At 45.8% G+C, this 12,268-nt stretch overlaps 2 protein-coding genes across 3 annotated transcripts; one reads left to right on the top strand and one right to left on the bottom strand.

Moving 5' to 3' along the window:
* Nucleotides 1-2,792: 2,792 nt before the first annotated feature.
* On the top strand, nt 2,793-7,565 carry LOC123165206 (ribonucleoside-diphosphate reductase large subunit). Of its 2 annotated transcripts, XM_044582836.1 has the most exons (17): nt 2,794-3,122; nt 3,226-3,287; nt 3,376-3,463; nt 3,715-3,978; nt 4,059-4,299; nt 4,386-4,462; nt 4,811-4,981; nt 5,057-5,149; nt 5,246-5,395; nt 5,476-5,562; nt 5,636-5,800; nt 5,882-6,001; nt 6,216-6,418; nt 6,495-6,644; nt 6,729-6,876; nt 6,983-7,075; nt 7,176-7,565. In XM_044582836.1, the coding sequence occupies exons 1-17, from the start codon at nt 2,895-2,897 to the stop codon at nt 7,302-7,304; spliced, it is 2,469 nt and encodes an 822-aa protein (XP_044438771.1). In that variant the 5' UTR covers nt 2,794-2,894; the 3' UTR covers nt 7,305-7,565. The 2 variants fall into 2 exon arrangements, with proteins under 2 accessions (XP_044438770.1, XP_044438771.1); XM_044582835.1 differs by having other exon boundaries at nt 2,793-3,122; nt 6,495-6,876.
* A 669-nt stretch (nt 7,566-8,234) lies between these two features.
* LOC123168119 (CASP-like protein 1C1) lies at nt 8,235-9,223 on the bottom strand. Its single transcript, XM_044585985.1, has 2 exons — nt 8,964-9,223; nt 8,235-8,884 (listed from the first exon to the last, which is right to left on the bottom strand). Exons 1-2 carry the CDS (start codon nt 9,116-9,118, stop codon nt 8,551-8,553), a joined length of 489 nt encoding a protein of 162 aa, XP_044441920.1. The 5' UTR covers nt 9,119-9,223; the 3' UTR covers nt 8,235-8,550.
* Between the last annotated feature and the right edge of the window lie 3,045 nt (nt 9,224-12,268).

Here is a 12,268-nt window from a genome sequence, read left to right as displayed (position 1 = left end):
AAGACCTGACTTATGTTGATAGAATCCATGTGTTTTTAGCATCAAACATCATAGAATTATTCAGTTTTCAACAAGTTTTCTTATAATGGTTCAAATGATGATGGATCAACTATTTGGGCTGACCTCATGCTGTTCTACGGAAGTTTGGTTTAGCATTTTGTTTTTCTCTACAGAAGACCATGTAATATGATTTGGAGGTCGTCGTTTTGCGGTTATTGAACTTTGAGTTTGTAATGTATGTTCATGCCTAATAGTCAACATATACTGTAAAAGTTTAGGATCTATAACATCCGGATACATCCGCCCATACTGGATGTGTATTTCTTCGAGATATACTAAATTGACATGTTGCTGGTTAATGCTTCATATATTATATAAGTGATCCATTTCACATGACTTCATCCGTTCAAATCTTGCTCGTATAGAGTACAATAGTTCTCTTATTTGGAGTTTAATCCATGTAAGCATGAAGTTTTGCTCATACGGTAAGTACTTAATGGACTTGGTTTGCCACAAAATGAATTAACCGGCTTTGGTTTTGGCTGACCTGGAACGATGTATTTGAACATTGCACCTTCAGTCCTTTGCACACTCTTATTATTTGTTCAAGAAGTTCCTCATGTTTCTTTTGTGATGTGTATAGCTTTCAGCCTGCCACTGTTCAAATCTGCAAGTGGCTGACGCCATATGTAGTTGCCAGCACTGCACGAGTTCAGAAATGAAGTATTCTGGTTTGACCATCTGAGTCTATATTATGTATGTGTTGTGAGATCCAACACTGATTTTGGGGACAGGACAGCAAGCATGGATGGCATACACACAGTCTATTCTGAACATGTCTACAGTAAGATCATGGATATATTATGGACAAATTTGTAAAGTGAAATTATTTTAATTTGTTGAAAATAAATGTAGGCTGCCTGCCGAGTCTTGTCTAGATTAACCTTCATTTAACATGTATTACATGGTGTGAAAATGATGATTTGAGTTAAAATCATTTTGCAATAGTTGCAGTTATGTAAATGAAAAATGTATTATATGTTTTGAATTTTACTACAGAAAATTGATGGCTCCAGATACATTTATGCAATGGGGGGTGGGGGTGGGGGGGGGGGGGTGGATAGTTGGAGCAATGGAGAAGGAAATGGTGCATTTTGTAGTTACTATCCTCACAACTTATTTTATATAGGCAGTGTTGAGCGAAGCGATGACACATCATAGATGGAGTTGCAGAAAAAAGTAGTGCTTGTCGAAAATAATTATAGGTTGCCTGCCGAGTCTTCTCAAGATTAACGTTCATTTAACATGTTGTAGTATACGATGTGAAAATGATGATGTAGAATTTGCAGTTAAAATAATTTTGCAATAGTTGCGGTTCTGTAAATGAAAAATATAGTCTATGTTTAAAAATTTACTACAAGAAACTTCTCTTTGCTATTACATTTTTGCAATACAGTGGGAGTGGTAGAGGTGAGGGGTGGATAGTTGGAGCAATGGAGAAGGAAAAGGTGCATTTTATAGTTACAATCCTGACAACTTATCTTATATAGGAAATGGTGAGCGACACATCATAGATGGAGTTGCGGAAAATTCCAAGCACATACAAGGGTGAGGAAAGAAGAGACAATACACATTGTATTTCTACATGAAGGGGTTATATTAAGAGATGGATAGCATACTGGACGTCGAAGAAGAAAAAAAACCAACTTGAAGTACGGGCACTCAGCTAGTAGAAGTACAAAGACCAACTTGAAATACAAGACAAGACAGGACCAAATCCTAGTCTATCATATACTTCCTAATAATCCTTATACTCAACACTATGTTTGCAAAAAGGCACAAGTTTCTGCAGCAAAAAGAAAAAAAAAACTACGTACCAGTTCACTTGAAAAGCGTTTTTGAAGTTGCTGATATGCCGACCATGATAGAGTTGTTCTTAGCCATCAGTGGGTTTCAATTTGCGGCTCCTGAATTTGATTCTGGCGACGATGGTTAACGATGAGGTGGAGATGTTTTCAAGATTTGCTCGTTCAAATACTTTCTCCGAGGAGACGATCTCAGTAAAAAAGGAGACGATCGCAGTAAATGAATCTCTTGCGTGAATCTGAACTTTCGTAAAGGGCGTGCTCATCCAACGCTCAAAAAAGAGGGGAAAAGATGGCAGCGCAGCCTCAAACTTTTCCTGCAGAGACCATAAGAGACTACGCATTTTTACCACTGGCCACCGCATCAGCATCTGCGTACGTCGGCATCGGTTCCTTCCCTCGCACACTTTCAACCGAATTCGATTCGCAGCTCGTAGTACCGCTCTGGACCGAGCACCCCTCCAGATCTCAACGGTCGCCGCGCCACCTTCTCCGGGAAGAAACAGCGGCTCGACCGGAAAAACAAAGCCGAAAATCACCCCGACGGTTCCCCAAAGTCCACGCCGCCGTGCCCAAAATCAGCGGCCGGCGGGCCGTGCCCAAAAAGCAAATCATCCTTCCCCAGCACGCTCCCCCCTCCGCCTCGGTTTCCCGCCCTCTCCCACGCGGACCACTCGTCAGCCCCCGCACACAGAGGCCACACCACACACACCGACGCGTGGGCCCCGAATGGGCTCCGGCCCACACCTCAGCACCTCCAGCGACGCAGCGCCAAAACCCGCGCGGGAAACGGCTCCCCGCCCGCGCGCCAAGCCCCGTCCAAACCCAAACATTTTCGCGCAATTTTTTTGCATCTGTATAATTATTGGCGGCCTGGGCGCGCCAGGAAGGCATTTAAACCGGCCCGCGCGAGGCCCCAAACCCTACGGCGCCACCAACCACCCCCCCCGCCCCACCCCTCACCCAATCCATCCAACACCGCGGCGGCGGCGCGCGCAACCTGCTCGACGGAAGGCCTCCGAGGCGAAGATGTACGTCGTGAAGCGGGACGGGCGGACGGAGACGGTGCACTTCGACAAGATCACGGCGCGCCTCAAGAAGCTCAGCTACGGGCTCAGCCAGGAGCACTGCGACCCGGTGCTCGTCGCGCAGAAGGTCTGCGCGGGGGTATACAAGGGCGTCACCACCAGCCAGCTCGACGAGCTCGCCGCCGAGACCGCCGCCGCGCTCACCGCCTCCCACCCCGACTATGCCTCCGTACGTTCCCCCCTCTCGATCTATCTCTTCCCTTCCCTCCCGTTTCCCCCCCTCTCGGCGCCTGCGTCTCCTGACTGACGGTTTGTTTGCCGCTCGTCTGCAGCTCGCGGCGAGGATTGCTGTGTCCAACCTGCACAAGAACACCAAGAAGTCCTTCTCCGAGACGTGAGTCACCACGCCTGTTTCCGCCATGATTTCGTTCTGTTGGATTTTGTGGATTTGGGTACTGACAAATTCTGGACTGTGGGTGCAGGATTAAGGACATGTACCTGCACTACAACGAGAGATCTGGGCTGCTGTCTCCGCTGATTGCCGAGGATATCTATGAAGTCATCATGAAGGTGAGGCCCATTTCTGACAGGAAATCCCTCTAAGATAACTGTTTTATACTGTAGATCGATAGGCGGGGAACAGTCGAATATAATATTTTGCCCTGAATTTACTGTTCCTTCACAATTATTTAATCTCCATAAGAGTAGGATGATGTGATGTATTCTAGTATGCCCTGCTCTGTTCTGCTCTGTTTGTTCCACGATGTGCGTTGTTTTAACATGTGCCATGCTGCTCCTGATATTGTGACATTTGGTTCCAGAACGCCTCTCGGTTGGACAGCGAGATAATTTACGACAGGGACTTCGATTATGACTACTTCGGCTTCAAGACTCTGGAGAGGTCCTACCTCCTGAAGCTTGGTGGAGTTGTCGTGGAGAGGCCGCAGCACATGTTAATGAGGGTTTCAGTAGGGATACACAAGGATGACATTGACTCTGCCATCAGAACGTACCATCTCATGTCCCAGCGCTGGTTTACTCATGCTTCGCCAACCCTTTTCAATGCTGGCACCCCGAGACCTCAGGTAATGTGTGATCTGCCAACATAAATCCTCAATGTGAACCATGGATTTGTTTACTAACAGTTTCAATTTTCATGATGCAGCTGAGCAGCTGTTTCCTTATCTGCATGAAAGATGATAGCATTGAGGGAATCTATGATACTCTCAAGGAATGTGCTGTCATAAGCAAATCTGCTGGAGGGATTGGTGTCTCAGTTCACAACATTCGTGCTACTGGGAGTTATATTCGAGGAACAAATGGGACATCCAATGGGATTGTTCCTATGTTACGTGTCTTCAATGATACTGCTCGTTATGTAGATCAGGGTGGAGGCAAGAGAAAGGGTGCGTTTTACTTGTCTGTTAACAGTTCTTATGGCCAATTCTAATTCCATAGTCTTCTGAAATTCATTCGTTCTTTGAAAAATCAGGTGCCTTTGCTGTATACCTGGAGCCCTGGCATGCTGATATTTTTGAGTTCCTTGATCTGAGAAAGAACCATGGCAAGGTAAAATGTTAACCTGGCACTATCTAATTACTGTTTTTGTTTTGAAACTGAAGTCCATAACCGTTCAAATTTTCTGTACTATCTATAACATTTGAATTTACCTGTTACCTTTAAAGGGTATCCCATAGTACAGATGCCTTTGCTAGTTTTAGTTTGCTGCAATTTATGCCCATGCAAGAAAGTAGTGCATATCAACATAATATCTATGTAGTACATTTTTTGCATAATATGGAGGCTTTTAAATAATTATCTGCTTAGTGTAACCCAAACCTATGTGCTTTGTTTGTGATCTGTGTTTCTGTCATATACTATCTCTAGAAGGCGTTCTGATGAATGCCAATTTAACAGGAGGAGAACCGTGCAAGGGATCTTTTCTTTGCTCTCTGGGTTCCTGATCTATTCATGCAAAGAGTACAAAATAATGAGGATTGGTCCCTGTTTTGTCCTAATGAAGCTCCAGGGTTGGCTGATTGCTGGGGCGAGAAGTTTGAGGAGTTGTACAAGAAATATGAGAAAGCAGTAAGTTCAAAACTTTATCCATATAGATTGAGTTAAAAAAGGAACACTCTTCAGTGATCCACTTTCTGGTTTCAGGGCAAGGCCAAAAAGGTTATTCCAGCACAGACCCTCTGGTTTGACATTTTGAAGGCACAGATAGAAACGGGCACACCTTATATGCTCTATAAGGTACAATTGATGTCAAAACATTATATTGTATTCCAAGTTTTGATGCTGTCAATGATCAGGTTCCAATGATTTATTAAAACTCTTATTTATCTGCAGGATTCATGTAATAGGAAAAGTAACCAGCAGAATCTGGGCACGATCAAATCTTCAAACTTGTGCACTGAGATAATTGAGTTCACAAGTCCTGAGGAAACTGCTGTCTGCAACCTAGCATCTATTGCTTTGCCACGTTTTGTAAGGGAAAAGGTATACATTCTCAGTGCCCTGGATTCTATCATTGTGATGGAGGTTGTATTCTTATGCCTTACAATAAACTTCTGTTGCAGGGTGTCCCAATAGAGTCCCATCCATCTAAGCTTGCTGGTAGCAATGGGTCAAAAAATAGATACTTTGACTTTGACAAGCTAGGCGAGGTTTGCTCAGATCCCACTGTAGATCCTCATTTCTGGCCTGTCAAATAATGTCCTAACATACTGTTTTTGCCAGGTTACTTCAACTGTTACTTTCAATCTAAACAAAATAATCGATATGAATTATTATCCGGTTGAAACCGCAAGGAGGTCTAATATGCGACACAGGCCAATTGGCATAGGAGTTCAGGGCTTGGCAGACACATTCATGTTACTTGGCATGGCATTTGATTCACCTGAGGTACCTTTCCCAGTTAATAAACTCTGGCATCTGTTCCTTTCTGGCTTAGCCAATATGTAACAAATGCATTCTCCTTTTCAGGCTCAGCAATTGAATAGGGATATTTTTGAAACTATTTACTACCATGCTCTGAAAGCTTCCGCTGAACTGGCGGCTAAAGAAGGCCCTTATGAAACATATGAAGGGAGCCCTGTCAGCAAGGTTTTCCTCTCCCTCTACAAATCTCTCTTTTTAGTTAGTGAAAAGAGTCCAATTTTCAAAACAGAAAACAGTGTAATGTTGCCTTTCCTTGTGTAGTTTTCTGTCCAATTTTCCCCCTAAATTTGCATCCACTCACCTTAGTGACTGAATCACTGGTTGGAAAGTAACAAGTTATCTTCTTCCTAAATTTTGTTCTCTACCAACTACCTTGCAGGGCATTATCCAACCTGACATGTGGAATGTAGTGCCATCGACCAGATGGAACTGGCCAACTTTAAGGGAAACTATTTCTAAAGTTGGAGTAAGAAACTCTCTTCTGGTGGCTCCAATGCCCACTGCTTCCACTAGTCAGATTCTTGGCAACAATGAGTGCTTTGAACCCTACACATCTAACATCTACAGTCGGCGGGTTCTAAGGTTTGTAAATACAGTCTTAGTGCTCACATTCTGAACTCTATGTGCATATCATTGATTTTATTTACCATTTTTCCAGTGGGGAGTTTGTCGTGGTTAACAAGCATCTTCTCCATGACTTGACTGAGATGGGTATCTGGACACCTGCTCTGAAAAATAAGATAATTTATGAAGATGGTTCTATTCAGAAGATGGAAGAAATCCCTGATGATCTTAAAGCAATTTACAAGTATGTGGTTCACCCTCCTCTCATTACATTCTACTGGATGCAGTCGATATATGTATCTGAAAGTTTACTCAATTATTGTATCAGGACTGTTTGGGAGATTAAGCAGAAAACTCTGGTTGACATGGCTGTTGATCGTGGATGCTACATCGACCAGAGCCAGAGCCTTAATGTCCACATGGATCAACCAAACTTTGCAAAGCTAACTTCGTTGCATTTCCATGCTTGGTCCAAGGTAACTCATCATGGGGATTCTGAAGCTTTTTCTTTAACCCTCAACATTTTGTATCAAATCTTAAAACTGACAAGCAATGGTGTGCTTAATCTTTGGTTTGTGCCAGGGCCTGAAAACTGGGATGTACTATTTGAGAACAAGGGCAGCTGCTGATGCAATCAAGTTTACTGTGGACACTGGCTTTCTGAAGGTCAATGGGGTACGTGTTCTGGCCATCGGCTCTGCATCTATTTTGCTGTCTTTCCAACCCAGTTGCTCAAAACATCACCACTCATAATGAATACACATGATTTTTGCAGGATGCTAATGGCACTAATGGCACTAATGGCACTAACGGCAAACTAGCAGAGGAAGACGATGAAGCCAAAATGGCGCAAGTCGTCTGCTCCTTGAACAACCGGGAAGAATGCCTGGCATGCGGGAGCTAGATGCATCTCTTGCATCTGTTTTTCTCTTAACCAAGGCAGGCATTACACAACCAAGTGGTCTGATCATTGGCGTTGAATAATTGAGAAGTGAGTCGTTTATGACTTTATGTAGGTGTGGTTGGGTTTAAGATCTGATGAGTTCCTTTGCTGGGCAGCCCTTGACGGCTGAGTTGCCAACGTTGGCTTGTGTTGTATTTGTACTATCTAAAAACATGGGTTGCTGCAGCTGTAATGTATATATATGTATCATTGTTCGTCTTACTGATTTGTCCCGTTGTTGCTGTTATACTTGTATGCATTAATGTGCAAGTGTTTTTGATGGTTTTGATTTTTCCTGTCAATTTGTCTATGGGTTTAAACTAGAACTGGCGCTGCTTTTTAATAAACGAGTAATAGCCCTTGTACGTTGGGAGAGATATGCACTGATAATGTGACCTAGTTGTTTCATTTGTAAATAAATTCCTCTATCACTCCAAATTGATGAATATCATTACAATTTATTTTCTCCATGTTATTGTCAAGTTTATGTGGATTGACTAGCCCTTTTCATGCTTGGACTTTTGGTTGCGTTGACTAGCATGTTAGTATTTTTTTAAGAAAAGAATTACAATCTATACTTTAATAAAGGATGAAATATAACCAAATTGGAGATGCCCTTAACGCCCATAACCTAGTAGGTGCGAATAGCTCACCAAACTGCCTTGTCTTATGCACAATGGTGTGGAGTCCCTTTTATCTGTCTACCTGACCTCATAGTTGTTTTTTCTCGCGGAAACCTGCTCAATGGTCAGTTTACTCGAGAAAGAGATTCTGTCAGACCATCGTTGATTTTCCTTTTCTTTTGAGGGTGACATCCTTGAAAACCAGTACGCAAGACAAGTTCCATACAAGAGCTAAATGCGAACTTCCAAGGACTGACACCTCTTCACCTTGCTCAAAATATGAATTCAAGAATACTATCATTTCAAATCTTCAACACCAATAACGACATGATCGGCATAACGAAAAAAAATATTTTCTTCTCAAACATCTCGCCACATTTCACCCTCGGTCTGCTGTCGGTCCGTCCGTCAGGCCAAATGAAGAAGATGAAATGATCGACCGTAACCAAAACAAATCACGGAACAACACAAACAATTATACTACTATGTTTCAAAAAACAAACAAACAATTATACTACTAGCGAAATTTGCGCGACCGCCTGGTACATAGATCATCAACGGTATATATAGCACTAGAATGCTAGCTAATGGCACGGGCACATGGTATCGGTGACCGCGTGGAGGGAGTGCATGATGATGAGGAAGTAGACGACCAGCGCGACGAAGCCGGCGATGAGGGCTCCCATGACCTGGTTGCAGTAGCCGTGCACCTGCTCGCAGATCGGCAGCCACCCGGCGTGCTCGTTGCCGTTCCTCCCCACCTCCGCGATCGCGCCCGTGGCCGCCACGGCGCCGGTGAGCACCATCCCCATCACCACATCGGTCATGACGAGCAATCTCGAGGCGGCGCCCCCAGGCGGCACGAAGGCGACGAGCAGGCTGTAGACGCATGCCACGGCGTATGCCACCACGAAGAAGCTGCATGCCAAATCAAACAATGAAAATGCGCAACGACCTCTCCACATATTTGTTCTTTTTTTTGAGAAACATTACTTACATAAATGACGGAATGTGGGAGAACTTGGCCTCGATTTCCAGGCCGAACAAGCTGGTGGTCTCGCGGCTGGTCACCATGATTATCGCCGCGGCGGCCGCGGTGACGGCCGCGACGAGCCTGAGGACGACGGAGATGAGCCGGTGCAGCTTGGCCATGGCGGTGCGTTGATTACGCGGGTGTTGTGAATATGGTCGCTAGCTGTCAGTGCTAATCAAGGGGAGAACAAGATCCCAGACACTTCGGGGGATGATGCCGATTAAATAGATACACGTAGTCCGATTTCGTGGGGTAGTTTTGGTTGTTCAGCTACGTTGGAAGAGTAGGAATAACTAAATGTGCATAGGTGGGCAGATTTGTTGGTAAGCAACTTCAGCGTAACTTGTCTCGCCATGTTGAATATCCCGTGTCTCTGTGATCAGTATTCAGTAGTCAGATCCCATTCCCAGTGCCAAGATTTCTTCTCATGAAACGAATTCAAGTGTAGCGACAACAACAGAAATGTCGCACAATTTTCTCACGTTGCCCGACTATCATGGTACCAAGAGTCCAAGATGTTGACATGCCAACAAGAGGAAGGCTTGCTTTTGGCCAACAAACGCAGTTAGGTGTCGCTTTTACCTTTCAGATTTGTATTCGGTTGTTGCTTTTTTTATTTAGTTTTATTTAAATTATGAATGGTGTCTGTTTTGTGAATCCTACGCTGAAGGTTGGTTGGCAGACTTAGGGCAACTCCAACACGGTTCACCAATACGAACATCACCAAATGCTTGCGGACATGTTTAGACATGTCCGCGGTCAGGAATAGTGGCGAAGGCCATTTAACGGGAGTCACCAAATGTCCGCCACTTTCATGAAAAAAATAAAACAAACCAAATGACTGCCTTTGGTCACTTTAACAGATGCGTCACTTTGACAAATGTATACAGATCAACAGCAACTCAATCATCCATTTAAATTCAAAAGCACTCCCTGAAAGATGTTCAAGAAGTTTTTAAATTTCATCGATGCCCAAAGCAGACTTCGTCTCAAGCTTCCTCTTCTCGAGCTTGAACTTCTTCATAGGTAATTGATCCAGTTTGCCATGGGCATTGAGCTCACCCAATAATGCATCATTGTAGCTTCCACTTCGTCCTATGGCAGAACACTCATGTGTGTCCAGGCTAGACAATGACCTGATCAACAAGTTGCAAATTGAGCAAATGAACATAATGACCAACACGTAGAGCACCAAGAAGCAACACTTACGAGCTCTTTGAGTGATGCCCCCCTTGGCCATCTTGCTCGCACTTGTACATACACACTACAATACTTGTTGACGACATTTGAATGATGTACACTCGATGGAGTAGTGACCTCAGTCCGCGATCATGGATCACTTTCATGTCGTAGGGAGCATAGTGCTTGTGCTCATTGAACCAAACATTCATGTCGTAGGTGAGGGAGTCCTGGATTAGGGGGTCCTCGGGCAGCTGGCCTATCTCTCGTGGTGTTGGGGATATGACCCCGAGATATAACCCGCCCAGGAAGGGCCGGGTTAGACCGTTGGCGACTCCCGGAGTTAAGGCTTCAGACACGCCCAAGTACTGAAGGGGCGACTCACAAGATGGGCTGACTTAAAGCCCAAGACCAGGAGACGACGTGTGGCCCAAAGGTGTAAGCCGCCATATGATGATTGTCCTTACCAGGCAAGGTGAGCTAGAGTATGACTCGGTCACGGGTCGTAACCCGACCCAGACTCTTGTAAGCCAGCGGCCTCGACCCGTATATAAAGGCGAGTCCCCGGCATAGAATAGACATGTTACAATCAATCGAGAGCTAGGTTAAGTGAATCCGCTCCCTTGTAATCGATACTCAGGCAATAAGCAACAAGAGAAGGAGTAGGCTTTTACCTCCACCATGAGGGGCCGGACCTGGGTAAACTCGTGTCTCTCGTCCCGCTCAACCCCTTCAAGCTAATCACCGTAGCGATGGCCTCGCACCTAAGTCCTTTCACTAGGGCATCTGCCGTGACAAAACCACGACAGTTGGCGCTCACCGTGGGGCCAGCGCACGGTGGTTTCGAGTTCTCGAAGGGCTCCTTCCCAAGGATCGAGGGATACGCCGTTGGCAGGATGACCAAGAGTCGCCGCGACAAGCTCTACATCGACGATGCTGGCTGGGGCCCGAGGCTGACTCAATCGAGTACAGGTACTGGGTCCCCTTTCACGGAATCCACGTCTTCATCGGCAAGATCGGCGGATCAGAGCGTGAGCCGGGCATCTGCACCGACATCATCGAGCCGGCTTGGCGCGCGAAACCCGCCCGGGTCCAAGCCGGGCGGAAGCACATTTTCGTGGCCTTCACGCAAGGTGTGGAACTTGCAGAAAATTCCGCATCTAGAGGAGAGACTCTCATCTACTTAGGTGATGAGTCCTCGACCGGAGAGACGGAGTCAATCTACCAGCTTCAAAATGGGTTTGGGGGCTGTTCCGATGGTGACAGTATTCCGAACCCCTACGAGCCACCGAGCCGAGCTGCCATCTTCATGGCAAGTACGGTGCCGGCTCTCAACAGCACGACGGCTGGAGTGACAGCCGCTATTGACCCTCAGGATCCGGCTCAGTCAGACCGTCGGTTCAGGTCTTGTCTGAGTTGATGAATGAGTTGACAACCTTAATGGGGACTGAAGTTATGGCGGAGAACCAAGCGGAGAGTAACGCAGAGATCGCAAAGCTTAGGGAGCAGATGACCAAGGCCCAGGAAGATATCAATGCTGAAAACACCTGGATGGCAACGGTGCAGGCTTAAATTAATGCCGAGTCGGAACACTTGAAAGCAGAGGCTTGGTGTTTAAGTATGGATCAGAACGCCTCCAATGCAGTTCTTCGGAGGAGGCACCAGACCCGTTTGCCTTTAAATTATGAGCCCATGAATCTGTTTAACACGCCGGGGGCAGGACCTAGTACTCCACCGGTTATACCCCCGACTGCAGAGGCGCCTGGGAACAGGGCGACGACTCAACCTCGTCAGTCAGAGCTGGCCCGTAGGGGTCAGACCCCGCCTCAACGTTTTGCAACACTGCCGGGTCACTTTTCTAACCCGGTGGATAACATGGTAGCAACGGCCACCCAGCTCAGTGCGCTCCCTATTACTGGTGCGACGCCCATTGAAGTCGAGGCACAGAATGCCATTGACCTCCTTCAAACGGCGGTTGCACAGCAGGGGAAGTATTCATACAGTTGTGCTCGCTTGCACTCAACTCCTCTCCCAAGCCAAAGCTACAGTCGGCACATTGAGTCGCCCGTGGTCTCCAGTAGTGAGCAGCG

Source organism: Triticum aestivum, chromosome 7D, assembly GCF_018294505.1.
Source record: "Triticum aestivum cultivar Chinese Spring chromosome 7D, IWGSC CS RefSeq v2.1, whole genome shotgun sequence".
NCBI classification, from domain to species: domain Eukaryota; kingdom Viridiplantae; phylum Streptophyta; class Magnoliopsida; order Poales; family Poaceae; genus Triticum; species Triticum aestivum.
The sequence above is the reverse complement of the archived record's forward strand: the minus strand, read 5'-3'. Positions and strand labels throughout refer to the sequence as shown.